General features: G+C 44.1%; 2 protein-coding genes, 1 long non-coding RNA gene and 1 other non-coding gene across 8 annotated transcripts in view; 3 read left to right on the forward strand and 1 right to left on the reverse strand.

The window, feature by feature from the left end:
• The window catches only part of SETBP1 (SET binding protein 1), an 890,090-nt gene that overhangs the window by 518,458 nt on the left and 348,253 nt on the right, over positions 1-23,379 (forward strand). The window lies entirely within an intron of this gene.
• Positions 17,071-22,227, forward strand: LOC145534402 (uncharacterized). Its single transcript, XR_014074562.1, has 2 exons — positions 17,071-17,999; positions 18,262-22,227. It is a non-coding gene; the product is annotated as an uncharacterized LOC145534402 (long non-coding RNA).
• Positions 20,130-23,379, reverse strand: part of LOC145534400 (uncharacterized) — a 46,680-nt gene continuing 43,430 nt past the window's right edge. For 2 of the 3 annotated variants that reach the window (XM_081561790.1, XM_081561789.1), the window contains exon 4: positions 21,819-21,992. In XM_081561790.1, the coding sequence (XP_081417916.1) occupies positions 21,924-21,992 (69 nt within the window). In that variant the 3' untranslated portion in view covers positions 21,819-21,923. Of the gene's footprint in view, positions 20,471-21,807; positions 21,993-23,379 lie in introns of those variants that run through there. The other variant, XM_081561788.1, reaches the window with a different exon arrangement.
• TRNAF-AAA (transfer RNA phenylalanine (anticodon AAA)) lies at positions 20,680-20,751 on the forward strand. The gene has a single exon. It is a non-coding gene; the product is annotated as a tRNA-Phe (tRNA).

Here is a 23,379-nt window from a genome sequence, read left to right on the forward strand (position 1 = left end):
CATGGACAGTTATTTGGCTGCTTCTCAATGGTCCTCAGGGAGGAGACTCGCTGCTACCTCTTGAGGCAGCTCTGGTTTTAGTAAAACTCTTTCTTACGTTGCACTAAAATTATTCTTTTAAAGCCTGACTGTTTCCAGTTCCTGAAACTATTTCTGGGATTCCATGGTTTTCGGATGCCAAGGCACCTTGATTCCTGTGCCAGGGATGCTAGTTTGTCTGTGTCCTTCCTAAAAGGCTTCAGTGGGGGAGGGCTCACAGAGCAGAGGACAATGCCAGCAGGTGGTCTGGCTGCAGGGGATTGTGCCCTCCTTTACTCTAAGTGTAGTATCTCTATTAACAGGTCGCTGGGCTGTTTCAACTTTCTGGCAGCTTCATCATTGTTGGTGTATACTGAACTCAAGGTCAAGGAGACTCCAACTTAGTATTGCCTTCTGCTGTTCTTGAGGGTCTAAACCATTACATCCCACGTGTGCTGTGCTTAGTTGCTCAGTCATGTTTCACTCTTTGTGACTGCATAGACTGTAGCCAGGCTCCTCTGTCCATGGGGATCTCCAGGCAAGAATACTGGAGTGGGTTGCCATGCCTTCCTCCAGGGGGATTTTCCCAACCCAGGGATCAAACCCAGGTCTCCCGCATTGCAGGCAGATTCTTTACCATCTGAGTCACCAGGGAAGCCCATGAATACTGGAGTGGGTAGCCTATCCCTTCTCCAGGGGATCTTCCTGACCCAAGAATCGAACCTGGGCCTCCTGCATTGCAGGAGGATTCTTTACCAGCTGAGCTGCCAGGAAAGCCCATACATCCTACATACAGTGGTCCAAAATGTAGGTGTTTGCATTATCCTTATTATCATTTCTTTGTACACTATTCTAGGCGGGCATCTAGGTCAAATATTAGTCAGATGGTCTGGTTAGGGTCTACGGACTACACAGAAATAGGGCCACTTTGAAATGTAGATGCCCTCTCACAAAAGAGTCCCTTTTTTGTGGTTGCCCTACTGGGGCATCTCTACATGGCTCTCCACCATCTGTGAACCTGGTTTCTCAATTACATAGTGGCCTTTTTGGATCTAACTAAAAAGGTTTTAAAAGTGCGTTATCAAAGGTAAAGTATTTTCTTCTTAGTTATAGTGTAAGCTCTCTGAGGACAGAAGTTGTATCTTTTATTTCCTGGCCTGGATATTAAAGAAGTTCTTGTTAGCTCTGTGCCAGTGAAGGTAGTTCTATGGGAAAAAAACTCTCTCTCTCCCTCTTTTTTTTCTAAATAAAAATAGGTTCTGCCTAGTCAGCCCTGTGTATTTTGCATTGGTTTTTAAGAAACATCTAAAACCTTTCATCATGCTGTCTTTTCTGTGCTCTTATCCAGATATACTGTAGCAGAGCTGAAGCTTCTAAATTCTGCATGAATCTACAGAGTTGTATGGTGTGCTCAGCATAAATGCTGCATAGGGTTTAGACAGTTCTCATTTGGAGGAATTGATCTCACAGCATTTAGGGAAAAACCCAGGACAGTACAAGACTGTCAGAATGAGTGTTTCAGACAGTGCATAGTGTGGAAGATTGGTGGCAACGGTCACATCTGCCTAGCACCTTTACGAAAGGTTCGCATCACCCAACTGTGACCTCTTTCTGGGTTGTTCTTGGGAGAGCTGTTAGTCCTCCCTGTTTTAAAGACTGAGGGAGGGACTTTGAGGGTTTTTTATTCAGGGTTTCTCAGGATTACAACCAGGGGAGAGGGAGTGGGGAGACTCAAATCTACATCAGACCCTCGGATTCCTGGTTTCTGGAAGTGGGAAGCCATCATTGAATGGTGCACTTTAGCTGGTCCTGCTGTTACCTCCTCAAGGAGAGAATAATTGAGTTCTGTGCACACCACCTAATTGCTCCTCCTGCACGTCCTTGGTCTAGGCTGTGGGTGAACCTGGGTGTTGTAGCTTCATCTGGGAGATACACAGCTCCTTTCTCGGACCCATAGCCACCTCCCTGATGGAGAATATTCAGCAGGGCATGGCCACAGTGAGACCTGGTAAGAAGTGATGGCTGGCAGTGCATGCAGCATGAGGCGATAGATAATAGACTCACTGAGACTTAGTCTAGAGCTGTTTACAAAAATATTCTCAAGTATCCTGGTTTGGGCTGAAAATGTGGGATTCGGCAAAAGTCCCTTCCAAAACAAGATTCCATTGAGTCCTGTCAGGCCTGAGACTTGAGGGAAGGGTGGCCACCCTGTGCTGGGGTTCTGGTTTTGATTTCTTCTTTTGCCTTTAGCATGTGAACCACTCTTTTCTCATATTTAACAGGGCATTAATGCTGTGTCTCTTTCTTACATATTACTTTGAAGATAATCTGAGTGAATGGTTGTAAAAGGGTTCTGAAATGTTAAAAATGCAATGGAAATATAAGACTTTTCTGTAGGACCACCCTATAGTAGATTATTAACAAACTGTGGTCTCTAATTAAACTTTTCCAGGCTTCCTCCAATATCCCCCCATCCCTAGCCTCTCTCCACCCCAGCATTGGATAAAGGCCCCAGACGTGCCCGTGATAAACAGCAGCTGCAGGTTGGACACGATCAGTGGCCTAGTCCAGGTCACCACCACATGGAGTAATTGCCCTTTGTGAAATTCTGGGGCAAGAGGTCAGCCCTCTTTCCCCATCTTTGTCACTTCTCAGTCATCTGTATCCCGGTGGCAGTTGTGTTATCTCAGCACCCTTCCCCTCCCCCCTACCTCCCCACCCCACCCCCCTCTCATGGAGCCCAGGAAAAAACCATCTGCTGAGTTGGCTTTCAGAAGATTTTTTTTTAAATACCAATTTCCCTTTGTTCCGAGGCAACCTCCAATCAGAGCTGGGGTCTGCTGGGTTTGGTGAGAGGCTGGTATTGTGTTTCATGCTCCCGGAGGAGGAAAGGTTGTCCACTTGCTTTTCTTTTTGATTCGATTCCCTGCCATTCTGAAGGAGAGGCAGAGGTTGCAGCTGCTGCTGTCAGCTGTAAATGGGGGACCCCCTTGTTTAAGAACATGCATGTTAATCCTTTAGCGGAGGGGTGGAAAAAACAAAAAACAAAACAGAAAAAAATAAAATTAAAACCATCACTAGCAAAAGTATTTCTTCCTGTTCCCACCTCATTTTATAGGTCACACAAGATCCTACTGGTTGCTTAAGCTTAGGGCTTGTTGTCCTTGGATGTTCGCTTGAAGGTCTTTTGATGTCCAGCTTCTTATGTTTCCTGATTTCCTGCTGAAGAATATGAACTGTGCATCAGAGGCAGAAGAGAGTCATTCTTTGATGGAAAACTTGAATCACAGGGAAAGCCTTTGGCCGTGAAAGCTACCATTTTGTTGCTGAGCTGGGAACCTTGCCAAGCACTTGACATGCACTATTTACTGACTCCTTCCCACCATGGTAGTGGAGGTGTTTTTATCCCCATTTTGCAGTTGTGTGCAGTGAGGTACAGAAACTTCCAGTGCCTTGCCTTGGTCTTAGGATTGGGAAGCTGGGATTCCAGCATGTCCACCCTCTAAGCCCTGAGGCAGGCAGCTCCTCACTTGGGGCTCAGCGGGACTGAGCCTAAGGTGGGGGCCTGAGATCCTTGCTTTCTAACCCTGCCCCCCGAAGACCCACAGGCAAGGGGCCTTCTCAATGCTTCCGTTTCTCTGTAAACTGGAACCAGATTAGCTAGATTCCAGAGAACTCAGAGGGACTGTTTGTTCAAATCTCCTGAAAGTTTTATAAGCCCTTCTATTCCAGTACTCTTGCCTGGAAAATCCCATGGACAGAGGAGCCTGGTAGGCTACAGTCCATGGGGTTGCGAAGAGTCAGACACGACTGAGAGACTTCACTTTCACTTTTCACTTTCATGCATTGGAGAAGGCAATGGCAACCCACTCCAGTATTCTTGCCTGGAGAATCCCAGGGACAGAGGAGCCTGTTGGGCTGCCGTCTATGGGGTCACACAGAGTCAGACACGACTGATGTGACTTAGCAGCAGCAGCAGCAGCAGCAGCTATTCCTGAACCTTGCGCATTGGTTGTCTTTTTCTGGCACCCTCTACGAGATGAGTGAAAATCCTCTTAGCAGGTTTCGGAGGTGCTCTGAGATAACTTCTCAAGTGGTCCTGCAACTTTGTGCACAGAGCACCCTGCCGGCCTCTGGCCTTGCACCCCCAGCCCTCACTTGCCACATAGGCTCCCAACCTTCACTCATGGGCGTTGCTGGGTAAGAGCCCTTTACAAACTAACGGGCTCCTTATGGTAATAAGGATTTTTGCTCCTTTATGGTAATAAGATGATAGATTGGGGAATGAACACATGATGAATTCTGTAAATTGGTGAAACCCCATAAAGTTGTTTTTAAACGTACCATCTCCTTCCTCCTTTCACTGTTAGGCTGGAATTATGACCCAGAGCATTGAGGGGCTGGAGGCTCTGCCTAGAATGGAATATTAAATAAAACACACAACAGAAAGAGAGGCCGGGGGCTTCTCTTTTGCGTCCTCCTGAGGGGATAGAATTTTCCAAGGTAACTTATAATGCGTGTGTGTCTGTATTTATTTTAGTATCTTAAAATACATTGTAGGCCCCTGTTAATGTGAATTATAAGAAATATAGTGACTTGACTTAGCAGTCAAGTCAGCTTTGCACTTGAAAATATCAATAAAGTCCTTGTTCAAAACCTTACTATATGAACTGAAGTAATTTTTACTAAATGGTCTCTCCTTGATTTTCTAATACAATCCATGAGTAAAAACAAATCTTGCCTGAATCAATTCAGAGAGAGAGCCAGGGAAGACATGTAGACACACTGGATTAGGTGAGAGAGGGTCTAAGTGATGGTGTCTGTAAGCTGCGTGACAGTGGGTGCAGGGGCAGTGGGCCTGGGGCCAGGAAGAATGGTCCCTATGCTCAGCTCTGCCAGCTGACTCAGGCTGTGCTTTGAGTTAGCCAGGGTCTCTTTCTAGCTCTGTTTCACCCGAGGCTTCAGTTCTCAGAGGTCTGAGAGCAGGAGGGACAGGAGGAAATAGTGAAAGGAGAATGTTGACTTCAGAACAGTGGACTCTGCTAGACTTGAGAAAGGAGCCCCAACAAAGAGTCACAGAGCTGAGCTGAGCTTAGCAGCACTCAGTGCCCCTGCTGTTGCTAACTGTCCATTCACAGGGCTTCCTTTCTTCTGCCTCACTGAGTCATTCATTCACTCATTTAATAAAAGTTATTTTCTTCATTTCCTATGTGTTGCATTTGTCCATGAGATTTTGAGTATAGAAAGAAGAGAGAAAGCAAAGTTGGCCAGAGACCTGGAAAAAAAAATCACATCATGCCTTTTAGCAGAAGGAGTGGAACCCAGAAAAAGTAATGGAGAAGATGGAAGTAGAAATCTGAGGGGTACTGGGGCAAATCAGGTACAAGAGTGGAGGCCACGTGAGAACTGGCCCCTGGAAAGGGAGGGAGAGAAGGACCACGGCTGAAAGAAATGGTGGGGGTGGGGAGCAGGAGAATTGTTTATGCTTATGGGTGGGAGGAAGGGCTGCCTCTGCAAGGCTCCCTCAGTCCAGGCAACCAGTGCAGGGGAAGGATGGAGCGACTGGTGAGAAAGCAGGTGCTCCTGGATGAGCTTGGCTTTTGGTCCTGGACCTCTCAGAAGTACTTACTGCTCCACCCGAGGGACTGATGGCTTTCTACCAGTGTGGAAATCACATCCCCTTGGGGGCAGCCATGCAGGTGGGCCTGAGAAGGGCTGCCGCGGGCTGGACCAGCTGTGCCCCCTCTACCTCCTGGGAGGAGCAGGTGCTGAACTTCTGGATGCCTGGCTTTCCTTCTGGCTTCATTCCTAAATGACAGCTGACCTTTGCTTCTGATATTAGGCCTGCGGCAGAACCCACTCCATCGGGGCCTGACTGCTGTGCATCAGCGGCTGCTTCTGCTCATCTCGTTAAGCCCACGGAGACAGTTGCTGGTCCTTGGAGCTTCTCTTTCTCAAAAGAGGACAACTCAGTTGTGGGGGTTCACCCTATACACAGTGGAGGCAAAGAGCTAGAGAGGAAGACATATATTTAGGAAATGATCAAAGTGAAACCTAGAGAACAGGATGCACAGTCACGTCCATCCTTCTGTCATCATGTTTTCTCTGATGAGCTCTGTCTGAGGAGCCCTAAGAAGGTGGTGTGGTTTGGTGGGTGTGTGTTAGAGAGTATTCAGTATTATGTGTACCTGCATGTATGCGTGTGTGTGTCTGGCCTCTGGGCAGATAGATATTATATACGATGCAATAGAGTCCTCACTGAGAAGCAGGAGATTAGTCTCTGCCCCTAACCACCTGGGTTTCCTCACTGCCTCTGTTCTTAGGAGTTACATCTTGAAATGAAGGCAATGAAGCAGAAGATACTGGAGTCTTTTCCAACTCTCATATTCCAGTAAATTGCCATAAAAATACTGATTCATGTAACTAGGAGACATATTAATATGTGGGCTTGGCTTGACCTAATTATTATATATTATTATTATTATATTATATATATATTATTATAATAACATGCATAGTTTCGAAGTAGACACCTATGAGTATAAACTACATATTTATTTGAGAAAAGAGTAGACATATTCTGTGATAGTTGATGTGAATGATGACTAACAATGAAAAAAGAGGGAACTCATATGGGTACCTGGGCAGGTGAAAGGATGCAGAGTCGTTCCTCCCAGTTTACATGGACTTGTTTGGCCTTCAGAGAAGCCTCTGAGCTTCACCTCTTGTTGGGGAGGTTGGGCCCAAGCAGGATGGTCATCTGTGCCAGGTGCTGGGGTGTGTGAAGAGTTCAGAGAAGGATGGAGAAACAGAGGAGGCTTGAATGGATCTTGACGGAAGCAGAGGAGATAGTTCGGTTCAGTTCAGTTGCTCAGTCGTGTCCGACTCTTTGCGACCCCATGGACTGCAGCACGCCAGGCCTCCCTGTCCATCACCAGCTCCCGGAGTTTACTCAAACTCATGTCCATTGAGTCGGTGATGCCATCCAACCATCTCATCCTCTGTCATCCCCTTCTCTTCCCACCTTCAATCTTTCCCAACATCAAGGTCTTTTCCAGTGAGTCAGTTCTTCGCATCAGGTGGCCAAAGTATTGGAGTTTCAGCCTCAACATCAGTCCTTCCAATGAATATTCAGAACTGATCTCCTTTAGGATGGACTGGTTGGATCTCCTTGCAGTCCAAGGGACTCTCAAGAGTCTTCTCCAACACTACAATTCAAAAGGAGGGAAAAGCAGCTCAGGTATTGTTTGAGCCATGGTCCTGGGGGCAGGGTGCTCACTATATGCCTTGAACTCATTGGGCTGGCCTGCAGGCTTTACCTGGGAATCTAGAGTGCAGGAAAACCTTGGGAGAGCAGACGAGGAATCTGACTTCTTCCTGAATGGGACAAGAAAGGTATGATACCATCCCTCCCAACCCTGGGGAGCAGAGAGCTGGGGAGTCTGGAGAGCTACTTTAGGAAATCAAAATATAACAGCATTGGAGGGAAGCGGGCCCAGAGTGGACAAGAAACAGAGGCCCACTGCAGCATATAGTGAAGAGAGAAAGTGCCCTTGGGTTTTGCTGTCACACCGAAGAGGCTTAAGGAGCCTTCAGCAGGTGAAAAGGAATGGCCTCTAACATTTTGATTCCTGTGACTTAGAGAAGTTCAGTCGTTTTCTTAAGAATCCATTGACTGTGTGTTAGGGACACGTGCTTCTCTGGTGGCTCAGATGGTAAAGAACCTGCCTGCAATGCGGGAGGCCTGGTTTGATCCCTGGGTTGGGAAGATCCCTGGAGGAAGGCATGGCAACCCACTGGGTTGAGAAGATCCCCTTGATGGAGGGCATGGCAACCCACTCCAGTGTTCTTGCCTGGAGAATCCCCATGGACAGAGGAACCTGGTGAGCTACATCATGGGGTCGCATAGGGACACTTACGAAAAGATGATTAGAAAGTGCCAGAAGAGTTTGAGGTGTTTACAAAAGTTCCAAATCCAGCATTTTGCCGTAGAGTTTTATTTCCAACTGTCTGTTTCACTGTTTTGTTTTCTGCTGTGCTTTGCACCCATTCCTCTGCTACTACTGAATTCTCCAGCTTAGTACGTGCGTGCATGCTAAGTCACTTCAGTCGTGTCTGACTCTGTGCGATCTTATGAACTGTAACCTGCCAGGCTCCACTGTCTATGGGGATTCTCCAGGCAAGAATACTGGAGTGGATTGCCATGCCCTCCTCCAGGAGAACTTCCCGACCCAGGGATTGAACCTGTGTCTCTTAACATCTCCTGTATTGGTAGGCGGGTTCTTTACCACTAGCACCACCTGGGATGCCTCCAGCTCAGTACAGGACTCAGTAAATCTCTGCTTATCTACCCCTTCTGCAAACAGGTGAAATGGGAAAGAAAATCCAGCATATGTTTGCTTTCCTCATCACCTCCTCTCAAACCCTTTTTTAACTCCTTTAAATGTGAACTGCCCCTACACAATGAGGAGGGACAAATTGCGCTTTTCGCTTTTCGTGTGTTAGGAAGGAACAAAATGCATATGGCTGTGATGGGGAATTTCCCCCACCTTTTGAGGGCAGGTGTGAAAGAATGAATTAGGGCAATGGTGTGAAAGAATGAATTAGTTATGGCAAATCTCGTTAGTGTCCATTGTAAGGAGAGAAGCTAAGCCATCTGTGACCACTTGCAAAATTGTTCCTTGTTCAGGCTCCCCACCGAAGCAGATCTTTGTGGCTTCTGATAATTTGCATACGGTCACTTGTTTGCCAACTGGATGGTGTCTGGACATGTATAGGTGAGAGGGTGTCTGAGTGGACATGTATGTATATGTTGGTGTGCTGTTGAAATAGATATCTGGGGGGCTGCTTTGACTGGGCTCTGGGCTTAGGAGGGGAATCCTGGGAGCTCCTATGTTATTTTTGGACATTCCTAGTTAATGTCTCCAAGCCTTTTTGTGCTCCTGTCCCTTACTTCTCCTCTGAGTCTCCCATCATTGCTTCAACTTCCAAGTTGTTAATTGGTGGTGTGTGTTCTGAAAGTGGCAGAACATATTTAGGGCAGTTTACATCCTAGTTAAAAGCTAAGAGAGGTATGTGCCTCCAGTGTGACCACATAGTTCTATGTCAAAGATTTGTTGTTCTACATCCATTCATTCTACAAGTGTTTCCAGTGAGCCTAGTGGAGTCAAGTGGCGTACTGGATGCTGTAGAGATCTAACGGTTGCGTGACCTCCATTACCCCTGTCTTCAGGGAGATTCCATGGAGTATAAGGGATGCATGATGAACAACACAAGCTCCGTGGATGGGATGAACAAAGTTCTGGATGTCATGCATGGAAGGATTGGTTATTATCACCCAGTGACCACTGAAGTCTGCCCCTGAGGGAGTGTGGAAGACAGAAGATTGTGTACAGTGTGTGGTCAAGAGGGCTCTTGGGCTAGACTTCTGGGATTTCCAGATTGGCACCCTAGGGAAAGTGACAAACACAAATCTATAAAAATTAAAAAGCAGAAATGCTCCTTTTGCTTATCACCAAGCCATCCTATGGGAAAGTTTATATAATAGGATAAGAATCTGGGACAAAAGTTTGAGTTCTTCTGTGTTTATATCTAGTCGCACCAGTAATTTATTCTCTCTGTGATGTTGCCACATTGGACCTAAATTTCCTTTTTGAAATAAAAGGACATCCTGGACATCCTGCTTTTTCCTTCTTTTTCTCTTACTTTCCTTTATACTGGGCAGACTCTGGCTATAAAAAGGTTGGTGCTTTCATCTCTTCAGAAGATCCTTTTTTATACTGTAGGGGGCATTCTCCATATCTATCTGAGTGGGTCAAACTGCTTCCCAGTGCTCGATGGATACACATAAAATATATTAAAGCTGAAAGAGACCTTGAAGATCATCTGAGCAATCTTTCCTTTGCAGATGAGGACAGAGTTCAGATCAGAATGTCTCATGATTTGTCAAAGATCACATGGCCAGCCAGTGACAGTCTCGAGAAAAGAATGCTGGGTGCTAAAAAAGAGACAGGACACTTGATTACTGTGGCCTTCCATTGCCACTGCATGGGAGTCTGCCTGCCTATTTACTTGGCCCATCTCAGTACAGTTTGGTCCTTCTCTCTTGAATCCTCCTGAACCTACATGGCTCTAGTCTAGGAGGATCAGATAAAGGAGCCTTTATTTCCTAGCTGCCCTGTGCCTGCAGGCATCAGAAAAGAGAGACTGGAAATGGAGGTGGAGAAGAGAGAAAACATTTGTCTTTTAATACTTGCCTGACATGAAAGCCTCACTGACAGGCACTTTGAGTACTCAGCTAAATAATGGTTGCAGCCAAGACAAAACATAAAACTGACCCACTAGTTATGTGGTTACTTAAATATGATTTACCCTGCATTATGCTGGCTGGGACCTGGGGTTCTCATTTCTAATGAACCAAGAGACAACACAATTAATTACATTCAAAGGAGTGCTATTAGACAGCAGACTGGTCTTGCAAAAAAAAAAAGGGTCCTTCAATATTCCTCACCTTCCCCCCATTTTTGCAGAAATACTTAATAATAGCACAGCTCACCTATTGGTGGACACAGACAAGTTTGGGAAAATGGTGACTGCTTGTGGTCCCAACATGGGATTGGGGTGGGGAGCGATTAGCTGGAGTTGCAATGATTGGGAGATGGAGGGGCAGGGGTTTGGAAAGGAATTGGTATGTGATTTGGCCAAACGTGAAGAAAAGTTCACCAGGAGCTCTGCATCCTCAGTGCCCTGGTGGACCTGATCTGCATCTTCTGTGTACATCTGACAGCCACCCCTGAGCCTCTAATCTCAGTGACCTGCCCTCTTGAGGTGGTTAGCATTTAGAAGTGGCTAGAGTAGAAATACGGAGAAGGCAATGGCACCCCACTCCAGTACTCTTGCCTGGAAAATCCCATGGACAGAGGAGCCTGGTAGGCTGCAGTCCATGGGGTCGCAAAGAGTCGGACATGACAGAGCGACTTCACTTTCACTTTTCACTTTCATGCATTGATGAAGGAAATGGCAACCCACTCCAGTGTTCTTGCCTGGAGAATCCCAGGGACGGAGGAGCCTGGTGGGCTGCTGTTTAAGGGGTTGCACGGAATTGGACACGACTGAAGCAACTTAGCAGCAGCAGCAGTGGCAGAGTAGAAATAAAGCTCTGAAGGTTTGGAGGCCACATTTAGGCCAGTGAGAATGGGAGCCCAGTTACAGGAAGAGTCCCATTCACCACAATGATGTGCCGATGTGTCTAATCATCTTTTGATCATGCGAGCAGACCACCGGAGCTTTCTTTTGACTCTGATTATTTTAGGGGTGTTGCCATATCTCCTTTTGGTTGAACATAGTAGAGAAGTCAGCTCTGGAGTGGAGTGTCTAAGCTGGGAAGATGAGAAGGTAAAGCCTGAAAGATTTGAAGAGGGCGGGGCCAAAGGTTAAAGGAGAAAGGTTAGCAGCAGGCAGAGGCCCAGGATTGAAATATTTGCTGAAGGCTGACAGGCAACAGAATAGAGGCAGACAAGTGGCAAATTCCTGTTTTCTTCTCTAAATGAGAAAATATTTTGAGTGCTATTCAGTCAGACTGCCTAATGCTTTGGGGTGGGAGCTGGAGATGGAGAGAGAGAACATGAATGTGAGAGAATATTATTAAATTACCCAGGAAGCCAATGTGACTACAGAGTTCAAGGAGCAATGTAGTGCATCATCCTCCCTTGCCTCCTTGTTTGGGCAGCTCAGCATTCATTTCTTCACTCACTCATCCAGCACATGGTCATGAGGACCTGCCTTAGATGGAGGGTTTAGAAGCTGCGCATAGGAGTTAGCATCAGACAAATGAAAAGTCCTGCCTCTCAAAGGTATGCAGGTGCATGAATGGGTGCTTCCAAAGCAAAGTACAACTTTTGTTTTGCTACTGTTAAGGTTGTTTTCTTTTAAAACCTAAATCTTAAAATTGTCTGTGTCTGCTTGCAGTTTAGTGAATACTTTTATATAATCTTCCATCTAAGATTGAATGTAAAGTGATTGCAGCTACCCTAGTAGTCAGGTTATCCCAGGGTGTTGTTTGCTAGTGGAGTTACCCTGCACTGCCCAGGGAATTATATAGCAAGGCTGAGGTGCCGTGTGTATGGATGGAAGAGTTTGGGTGTGGGAAAGTGTTTAGGAAGTAAAACAGCTGGTTCTTGACCTAGAGCCAGCTGCTCCTCCTCCTTGCTGGGTCCTGCCTGCTCTTGCTTGTGAGGGAGGCTTCTGTGCTCAGGAGTACAAGTTCCCTTAGGTAGAAAGGCTGGCGGTGAACAGCACTGGTAGTTTATTCACTGGGATATTTGTGAACGGCAAGAATGTAGAGCTGGGAAGGCCGTGACTGTCATTTCACAGAGGGCAACTCACAGGAGTTGAGTGACGTCCCCACAGTGCCTGGTGAGGTTGTGGCAGAGCCGGGACCCGCCTCAACCCTCTGACTCCCCAGCCGACTTTGGGTTCACTGCCACCTCTTCCAGGAAGTGATGACTCAGAGTATTTTCATCAGCATATCTTACCCAACCCCTCCTCTATTTTCTTTCCACAGTCACCAAAGCCAATAATAGACCAAAGCAGTTTCAATTTTAGGCAGTTTCCTTTTTTACTTAGAAATCTATGGTTAGAAAGGGTGCTGGGGGTGGTGATGGTGGCTGGGGTTGGGGAGGGAGGTGTGAGAAGCTTCAAAGGGGGTGGGTCTCTCCTGGTTCTCAGCCTGGAGGAAATCAGAACTGGGTACCTTCATGGAACCTTGAGTAGGTCTCTGAAAGATTCCTTCCCTTCTGAAATTTTTTTGGCTTTTCAGTTCAAGATGGACTTTCCCTTCTGTCAGTTTAGGCTGCTGCTGCTGCTAAGTCACTTCAGTTGTGTCCAACTCTGTGAGACCCCATAGACGGCAGCCCACCAGGCTCTGCCGTCCTTGGGATTCTCCAGGCAAGAACACAGGAGTGGGTTGCCATTTCCTTCTCCGATGCATGAAAGTGAAAAGTGAAAGTGAAGTTGCTCAGTCGTGTCCGACTCTTCACAACCCCATGGACCCTCCAGGAGGGTCCTCGGTCCATGGGATTTTCCAGGCAAGAGTACTGTTTAGGAGCCCTGTGAAAACTTCATGAAATTCTTACCTAAATTTTAAACTTTAACAACTTACTAATGTGAATTGTTACAAAGTAATTTATAAGTGACATTTCAAGCTTTGGGGCTTTAGTTCATTCCAATAGTCCTAGATACCTATTATTTTCTTCTTGAGGGAGGTAGAAACTTTGTTTGTTGTAGGGCCTGAAGTTGGAAGAGACTAAAAGAGATTATGAATAAGCTAATGTTAATTGCTACCTCTTAAGTTTTGCATATTTAGGCACCGAGTTAAGGCCTTTACATACAAATTTATATGTATTCCTCGCAATAGCTCCAAGAGGTTAAGTCTTATTATTCCTAGTTTGCTGATGAGTACACTGTGGCTTGGGGAGGTTAGATAGCTTAACAAAGTGTAGGAGAATATAAGTTATAAGTACAAGTGTATAAGAGTGTGACTAGTTGAAGTTAGGTTATCTGATTTTAAAATTCATATTCTTAATCATGAAGCTATATGAGCCCCCATTTGCAGTTTAGAGGTATTAATATTACAGTAGTATGTAATAGTAATGCTTTTAAATTTCATGATATGCTTGCTTTCAAATGCACTATACTTGAAATTTATTAAATTTTTAAGGTAAACAAAGATTTTCTGGAGCCCTTGTTTTAACAAATGCCTCAAATCACTATTGTCTGCTCTGTTCCATAACTTGTTTTGGCGTAATATGAGAAGAAGGGTCCACGGTGAAAGGCCCTAGCTAAATTGTTGTATGACAGCCATGTTCCCACTCTGGTTTCTGCTTTCACATTCTGGGGTCAACTGGGGAGATAAATCCCTTTACCATTGATCTTGGTATGGAGGTGATGGCTATCAAAGGATCTTGGAAAGTTGAAAGCATTATTCAAGTGCAAGAATAGAACATGTTAACAGCTTTTTTTTTTTTCTTTTCTTTTCTTTTTTTTTAACAGTCTAAGCGTGCTTCAGTCTCACTTTTCAGATCCTAAATGAAGCATGTTTAGTTTGAGTTACTTAGTGTTTTAGCTCTCAGGAAGTGTTAAATGTTGGGTTGGCCATAAAATTGAGTAAAGGAAAAACTTGAATGAAGTTTTTGGCCAACTCAATACATTTGACTCAAATATTTGGTCAGGATATATATATAGAAATGTATGTGTTCGTATATATTTTGATTTCTCAAACAAAAGCAAGCCTTTATTTATTTATTTTTTCACTGTCAATGTCCTATGTCATCTACTTTGGGGTAGAGATTGTGATAAATGCTATCTGTTGAGGTTCCTATCTTCAAGGGCCTTATCATCATTTCATTTTCATTTGAAAGCATTTGAGGATTTGTTGCTGAATGTCTTCTGTGTCTCACAAAGATGCATTTAGATGAGAAACTTGCTGTTCTAGAGGCAGCTTATGCACTGAATGGCAGGAATCACCTTAAGTAGAGGAGAGTGGGTAGCTGGCAGACACTTTCTTTGTATGAGCTCTGTTAGTAGTTGCCAACTATATGATTTGAGGTATCTAGAATGTTCTCTCCAACCCTAATGAGAACAAGACTCATTTGAGCAACCTCTATTATGTTGTCACCAAGGTCTCAAAACACCCTAAATGTGAAATCTTGACCACCTTCCTAGAATTGAATTCTTATAGGTGAAATGGACCATGCTGGTATTCCCAATGGATGCTTGGTTGCCATTGTCTGTGCTTTGTGAGTGGCCTTTCCAGTGGTGTATAGTTCTGGGCTTAGATGCTTTTTCCCTTTTTGGGTTAAAGTATTCCTCTTTGTAACCCTGCCTTTTAACACAGAAGCTATGCTAAATAGTTGGTGACACTTTCTAAGACCCTAAACTGAAACCCAGATTACTTGTACCTGGTAAAAAAAAAGAGACTTGATTTGAGGGGAGATCCTTAGAAGTACTAGTCACGCAGTCCCTCATTTGTTATCTTGCCACTTATGAATGAAGGCTATGTTAGGAAGAAACCAGAATCTTCTCTTCTCTCATTCAAGACTCATTGCTTAGGAATATGCTGATTCTGAGAGACTGAGTCATGCCTCCCTTCTCCATTGTGATCACATTAGCACAGCTTGGCTACTTCTTTCAAACTCCGGTGTGGTACTGTCTGATTTATTCCAGGTAGCAGGGCAGTCAGGGATTAGGGCGAAGTGAAACCTTCAGGATATTTGGTGGCTGTTCACTATTAGAAACTTGTGGTTCTCAGAACTGGTTGTCTCTCTGGATATCATCACATTTCTCTGTGCTAAATTTATCTGCAATCTATTAAAAATCACAGAAGGTATACATAACTGAAAAGTGTACTATTTTAAGTGCAAGTAATCAAATTTAAGGTGCATCTGGGTACCTGCTATTAATGTCCCATAGTGATCACTTATTTATTCCACTAACAATGAATGAGTTTAGATTCTGAGGCAGTCATTGCCCTCAGTATTAAGAATATAAAATCCAAGATGTGTCATCTTCCTTCAAAAATCACACAAACTTTTATAAATCTCAGCAATGTTTTTTTTTAGCTATGTCTCCTAAAGCAAAGGAAATGAAATTAAAAACAAATCGGACACACTTAAAAGTTTTTACAGAGCAAAGGAACCCATAGACAGAATGAAAAGACAACCTACTGAACAGAGGAAAATATTTGCAAATGATGTGACTGCTAAGGGGTTAATATCCAAAACATATAAGCAGTTCATACAACTTGACTTCAAACAAGCAAACAAACCAATTAAAAAAATGGGCAGAAGACCTGAATAGACATTTTTTCCAAAGAAGACATACAGATGGCCAACAGGCACATGAAAAGTTGCTCAACATCATTAATCATCAGAGAAATGCAAATTAAAACCACAATGAGATATCACCTCACATTGGTTAGAATGGATATCATCAAAAACAACACAAATAACAAATGTTGGCAAGGATGTGGAGAAAAGGGAACCCTTATACACTGTTGGTGGGAATGTAAATCGGTGCAGCCAGTGTAGGGAACAGTATGGAGATTTCTCAAAAAGCTAAAAACAGCCACCATATGACCCAGCAATTCTGTTGCTGGATGTATATCTGGGTAAAATTAAAACACTAATTTGGAAAGGTAGATGCACCCCTATGTTCATAGCAGTATTATTTACAGTTGCCAAGATATGGAAACAATCTAAGAATTTATTAACAGATGAATGGATAAAGAAGATGTGGTGTGCGCACACACACACACACACACACACACACACACACACACACACACACACACTGGACTATTACTCAGCCATAAAAAAGAATGAAATTTTGCCATTCATTTTTGCAACAATATGGAAGAACTTGGAGAGTATTATGCTAAGTGAAGTAAGTCAGACAGAGAAAGATAAGTATTGTATGATATCACTTACATGTGGAATCTAAAAAACACAAAAAATGAGTGAATATAACAAAAAATAAACAGACTTACAGATGTAAAGAATAGGCTGGTGGTTACCAGTGGGGAGAGGGAAGGAGAGAGGGGCAAGAATAAGGGTAAGAGATTAAGAAATACAAACTACATATAAAATAAATAAACTACAAGGATATATTGTACAACACAGAGAATATAGCCAATATTTTATAATAACTATAACTGGACCCTAACTCTTAAAAATTGTGAATCACTCTGTTGTACAACTGAAACTTGTATAATATTGTATATCAACTATACCTCAAAAAATTGAAAAGAGTCACACAAAATTGAGAGAGACAGGTAAATAAAGTGGAAATTATAAAAGAATGTACAAATGCAGTGAACAGAAAGCTTCAGGGATAGAAAGAAAGGTAACCCTTGGAGCAAAGTTTTGAGGGACAAGAGAAATCAGTTGGACTCAGGAGGAGAATGGACATCCCACAAAGAAAGAATGGCCTGGATACAGGCCTGTGTGGTAAAACACAGGTTTGATTAGAGGAAATACAAGTAGTTCTGCTTGGATTCATGACACAAAGAGTGTGTTGGGAGGTGTGATGAGGGCTGAGCAATGGGAAGAATGCAGATAGGAACTAAGTAATATTTGTTGCATCCTTACTATGTGCTGGATAGAGTTCTAAGCCCGTCACCTGTTTACTTCATGAAATCCCCTTAAAAACCTAGGAGATAGCTTAATCGTACTTTACAAGTGAGGAAACTGAGACATAGAAGCATTGAGCACTTTGTCACAGAACTAGGAAGAGGAGGCGGTTAGAATTGAACCCTTGAAGCCTGGCTCTAGAGCTCACTTTGAATCACTATTCTTGGTCCTTGTGTACAAGGAGGTTGAACTTTATCCTGAAAATTCTGATTTATTTTAGACACAGGAATGACCTGGACAGAATTACGTTCTGGAAAGGTCACATGGAGAGCTGTGTGGAGAGTAGATCATAGGGGAGAGAGGTTGGAGGCCTTTGACATAAATCTAGGTGAAAAGTGATAAAAACCTGAAACACACTGGTGACAGGGGACGTCATCAGAGGTAAACAGATTCAAAAGGCATCAAGCGAGTAGAATCTGTGGGACTCCAGCTAATAGGATTTAGTTGTTAAATGAGAAGATGAAATTTATCTCCTAAGTAAATGGATATTACCATTCATAAAGAAGAGCTGGTTAGGGGAAAGAATGGTAAGGTATTTGATTCCTGTTGAGTTTCCAGTTTCAAGGGAAATCATGGGTGTGGTTTAATTTGCCTGGAGTAACTTGTAGAGTCTGAGGGTTGTGGAAAGACCTTGGAAATTATAGGCACTTAAGAGATAAGCAGAAGAAAAAAATTTACAAAGAGTGATGGGACCAGAAGAGAAGAAATCCCGAGAGCCGCAGGAGTGCATGCTTTATGTAGGTAGCACAGGCTTTAGCAACATTGGTCACTGTTACTTTTGGGAGAGTGTTTCCAGTGAAATTGTGAAGAAGGGAAGCAGAAACTGTAATGTTGACCTGTCTTTCCAGAAGCCTACCTATGAAGTGAACTTTAGCCGCACATCCATGTGAGTTAAGTTCTTGAAAACACATCAGGGAAGATTTGTAGAAAGCTGGAGTAGTGAGGGGGCTTCCCAGGTGGTGCAGTGGTAAAGAATCTGCCTGCCAATGAAGGAGACTCAGGTTTGATCCCTGGGTTGGGTAGATCCCCTGGAGGAGGGCATGTCAACCCACTCCAGTATTCTTACCTGGAGAATCCCCATGCACAGAGGAGCCTGGCAGGCTACAGTTCATGAGGTCGCAGAGAGTCGGACACCATTGAGTGACTGAGCACACACACACGGAGCAGTGGGCCTGGAACATAACTTGCTCTTGGTATATGGGTAGTACTAAAGTTCAGTCCCTAGAGACATATTGAGTAGGACTAGTTCAGATCTGGACCCGATACTGTGCAATGTGAAGGGAAGCAATATATAAATATTAGGTTGTGCAATCTGTGGGCAGTGTTGAGAAGAAGAATTGGGCCCTTTCTGTTGACCTATGCCAGCTGCAGGCATTGCCATTTTTGGTGCATCTCACTGATTTGCTGAGCATACTTCTCAGATGCAATGGTTTCACTGGGATTCAGAATGCTGTGGTGAATCAGACTGGCAGCAGACCACCAAACAGTGACCATGACCCTTTTTGTGATGCAAGCTTGGCTTTGGGAAGTGCTTTGGAGCTTCTTATTGGTCCAACCACTGAGTTGGTCACTATTGGTTGTCGTATAAAATCCCCTTTTTCATCACATGTCACAATTGTATCGAGAAATGGTCCATTGTTATTGCATAGAATAAGAAGACAATGCTTCAAAATGACGATATATTTGATATGTGATCAGCTCATGGAGTACTGACTTACTGAGATGTTTCACCTTTTCAGTTTGCTTCAAATGCTGAGCGACCGTAGAATGGTTGATATTGAGTTCTTCGGCAGCTTCTCATGTAGTTGTCAGAGGATCAGCTTCCATGATTACTCTCAGTTGGTCGTTGTCACCTTCCAATGGGCCTGGCCACTGTACTCCTCATCTTTAAAGCTCTCATCTCCTCTGCAAAACTTCTTGAACTACCACTGCACTGTATGTTCGTTAGCAGTTCCTAGGCCAAATGCGTTGTTGATGTTGTAAGTTGTCTCTATTGCTTTACAACCCATTCTGAACTCAAATAAGAAAATCCCTCGAATTTGCTTTTTTGTCTAACATCATTTCCATAGTCTAAAATACATATAAAATAAACAGCAAGTAATAATTCATTAGCAAAAAACATGAAGTGAGGAATGCACATTAAATAATATATAACAGAACCACATTAATTAAGAATGTATTCCAATATCAAATGGCAAATTTCAACAATGCAAAAACTGCAGTTATGTTTGCATCAACCTAATAACATAGGTTCTGCCCTCAATTTTTATTCCAGTTGTAGGGAGAAGACAAACATGGGAAACTAAGAGGAAAGATAAGAGAGATGTTAATCAGTAGGCTGTTAGAGAAGGAAAGATTTTGCTGGAGTCCATGAGGATGCAGAGAGTGAATTCAATTCTATCCTGAATGATGGAGCCAGGGAGAGTCTGGGGAGCACGGTGTGAGCTTGGATGTGGAAACGTGCAAAGGGCCTGGGGGAGGAAAGCAGTGAGGAGCCCACCTCGTGCCTCTCATACTCAGGGTTTCCTTTTCTCCAGTTGTCCCCTTTATCACATGCCTTTTCCAAACCTCCTTTTTCAGAGACTTTCTACATGCTCACAACCTGTGTTGCCTGGTCTCTGCATCCAAGAGACTCTTATGTATCACTTCTGCCTACCATGAGGAGGGCATGTGACATCTGCTACCTGTTTTGCCTCTATTCTTATTTAGACTTTCAACTGATTCTTTTCTTTTCAGCATTGCCCAGTGGCCCAAGAGGGTCACCAAGGAGGTAGATGAGAAAGCTGTGGCTGGGGCTGGGGAAGAAAAGGCTCAGATGGTCCCATGCATTTTGGATGCTTAGGTTACGCTGGGAGCCCTTTTTGCTGGAGACAGAAGTCGTTGTCATAGTTTAACTGCTGTGTAACAAATCACCCTGAAACTTAGTGGCGTTAAAACTATAGCCCTTTTATTTTATTGTGCTCTCCATGTTGTGGATGAGCATAGTAGGGATGGCTCATTTCTGCTCTTCAGTGGTCTGGAACTCATCTGGAGTGGCTGGGGCAGCATGTGTTTGCAAGATTTTGTGACTGTCTCTAGCTGTTGGCTGGATCTCTCTCCTCTCTGCCTTGTGTCTGCTGGGCACTTCCAGTGCCTGGCCTGGGATGCCTGGTGTAGCTGGGGCTGTCTTCGAGCTGCTCTCTCCACACAGCCCCTCAATATGGCTGACATGAGTTTCCCCACAGCATGTCCGTCTCAGCACAGCTGATTTCTCCCCCAGTTTCCTTCTAAAAGAATCCGGTGGGAGCTTTGAGACTTCTTATATACTAGTCTCAGAATGAAAGAATGTCACTTCTACTACATTCTATTGGTCAAGCAAGTCAGTAAGGCCATCCTAGATTGTTAGGCTCTGTAAAAGTCCTGCATTTTCTGCATGGGCACAGGAGAGAAAGGAACCACTTGTTTAATTGATATGTTCCTGACAGAAAATTGGACTTCCCTGGTGGCTCAGACGGTAAAGCGTCTGCCTAAAATGCGGGAGACCCAGGTTCAATCCCTGGGTTGGGAAAATCTCCTGGAGAAGGAAATGGCAACCCACTCCAGTACTCTTGCCTGGAAAATCCCATGGGTGGAGGAGCCTGGTGAACTACAGCCCATGGGGTCGCAAAGAGTCGGACATGACTGAGCAAATTCACTTTCACTTTGACAGAAAATAGATCCTCTGAAAAGTTTTTGAGATTGTTACAGTCCTTGTGGGGAAGACCCTTGTTCAGTGGCTTAAAGAGCCCTGAATCAGGAGCCAAGAGACCTAGGTTCTGGCTCTGGCTTTATCTTCATCTGACCAACCTTAGAAAAACTTTGACCTATTAATTAATATCCTGATCATACTGGTTGTATATTTTACTCTACTCGACCAAGACCCTGGGTTGAATGGAGTTACACTGATTGTAGGAGACAGAGAATCTCTCTCTCGAGCATGTATGTGTGTGTGCACATGTGCACACACCCTCCAGACACACACAAATTCTTATAGTCTCTATAAACTGCAGAAAGAATTGAAACTGACTGTAATCAGGCAGACCTCAGTCAGGTCCTGTTTCTGCCACTTATAAACACATGGTCTCCAAATCTCATTTTCCTTATCTGTCAAATGTGAGGATAAGACTGCTTACCTGGTCAGCGTGTCACCCATAAAAGTAAAATGTTCCATGTCTGTTTAGACTCATAGATTCTTATAGAATCATCATTGTCATTCTGATTTCTTACCTTAATAACAATCAGAATTTCAATAATGTCTGGTTAGACTACTTTTCCTCTTCCTTATGCCATGTCTGATCCTATTTTGACATGTTTTCTTTATCACCAAATTCCATTGGCTGGGTGTGTGTAGATATATGTATTTGTGAGTTATGCGTTCTCAGGTTTTGAACTGGGACTGTCTAGATCTACTTGATGAATAATGTGGTGTGGGACTGTGCATACGTGCTGGACTTTGCCTGGAGGATTTAGACTCAGAACTGACCTAAGAAACCTAATTACTACTCAAATAGATGATCACATATCCTTATTAAGAAAATAGAATTGGTTGAAATTCATATCTAAATATGATCTTCTTGGAATTTACCTTACTACTCCTTGAAGATGAGCAGGGCTCTGAGATTTTATTTTCTTTAGCGTGCTGCAACTTGACTGCAGAGGTTGCTTGCCCTATAACCCCTGCTGTCTTCTGCTTATATACAATCACAGACTCCTCCCCACTCGAACTTGGTGTGCTGAGCAGGCATCCAGTGAAGAAGGAAAACCCAAAGCCTGTGTCGGGACAAAAAAATAAAGATGTTTCCGACATGCATAGAGTGCTGTTTCTCACCCTTGCACCTTCGACAGAAGCAACCATCTTGGATGTTGCATTTATTTAAACCCTTACTGCTAATGATAAGAGCTCTGTAAACATGTCCTGTTTAGCCCTTACTTCATGTACTGTTGCCTTTCTGAGATCTTTAATTCAATGAAATAAATTACTTAAAAAAAAAAAAAAGCAAAAAAAGAGCTGTGCAGCCTCTTAGAACAGTAAACAAGAACAGTTCAGGTCTTTTCAGGAACCTGAAGCCAAAGGATGGCTTGTTGTTTTGGTCTCCAGGAAGAGCTGGTACAGAAGGAGGTATTGACCTTGCTGCTTTGGCTGGCACCCACCAGGTCCCTTCCTGGCGCTCACATTCCCTAAACATGTAACTTAACACCTGTCCTTCTGCCAGCAAACAGAGCTCACAGTGATGGCTGAGCCCCTCCTGTCCCGGGCCTCCCAGCCACTCAGGACCCTTTCTCCTATGATTTCAAACCCTGACAAACCAGAACCAGAGAATACATTTCCCCCCCAGGATTCTGATTTTAGGACAAGAAAAAATTCAATCAAAAAACAACTCTCAGGGGGCGGTCCTGGGATCAATGCATCCCTCTGTTTCTATTTCCAGAACTAGATGAGGAAAAAAGGTATAAGGATCATAGAGCCCTTTAAGAGTAGCAAGCAGCTTCCCTGTCTGCCAGAGGTGGTCATGTTCTGAATGGCATCTTCTCTTACTGTTTCAATGCCCTCCCATGCGACCTACAACCACACCCCCGCTATTTCCATCTGACATAGCCAAGCTGAATCTCTGGTAAGTAAATAATTAATTTGGAAGTTGGGCAGCTGTGATGGGCTCAAATGACAAGCCCCAAAAGTGATAGCCGCTCTGGCCTCTGAAATGACCTGTCGGCTCTATTAGACCCGGACAACCCTGTCTTCAGCCCTGTCTCTCCACATTATAGTCAAGGGGCTGAACTCCTCATCCTTGAATCACATCATTGTCCCCAGTGCGTGTACACACTGGGCCAACTGGTGTTTTCATTCCTAAGTCCACCAGGCCTGTGCACGTCTGCATGACTCATGACAGAGAGGAGTCTCAGTTCCAATATCTCTGTGGGTTTGGGGAGGGGTCAAGCTGTGAATAAACCATTACGTGGCTGATTCTACATCCTTCTCTTTTACCACAAAAACCTCAATTTCCCTTTTTGTGGAAAACAAAACACTCTTTCAGTGCCCTGTCAAGGGGACTGTGGCCTTTGAATTACAAGCTGTCCTCAGGAAATCCTGAAGATGAATTGGCTTTCGAATGGAGTGGTTGGGACAGCCTCTGCCCACTGTCCTCTGGAGAGTAAGGAG

This window comes from Giraffa tippelskirchi, chromosome 14 (assembly GCF_054371585.1).
Source record: "Giraffa tippelskirchi isolate mGirTip1 chromosome 14, T2T-mGirTip1v1.2.pri, whole genome shotgun sequence".
Lineage (NCBI taxonomy): Eukaryota > Metazoa > Chordata > Mammalia > Artiodactyla > Giraffidae > Giraffa > Giraffa tippelskirchi.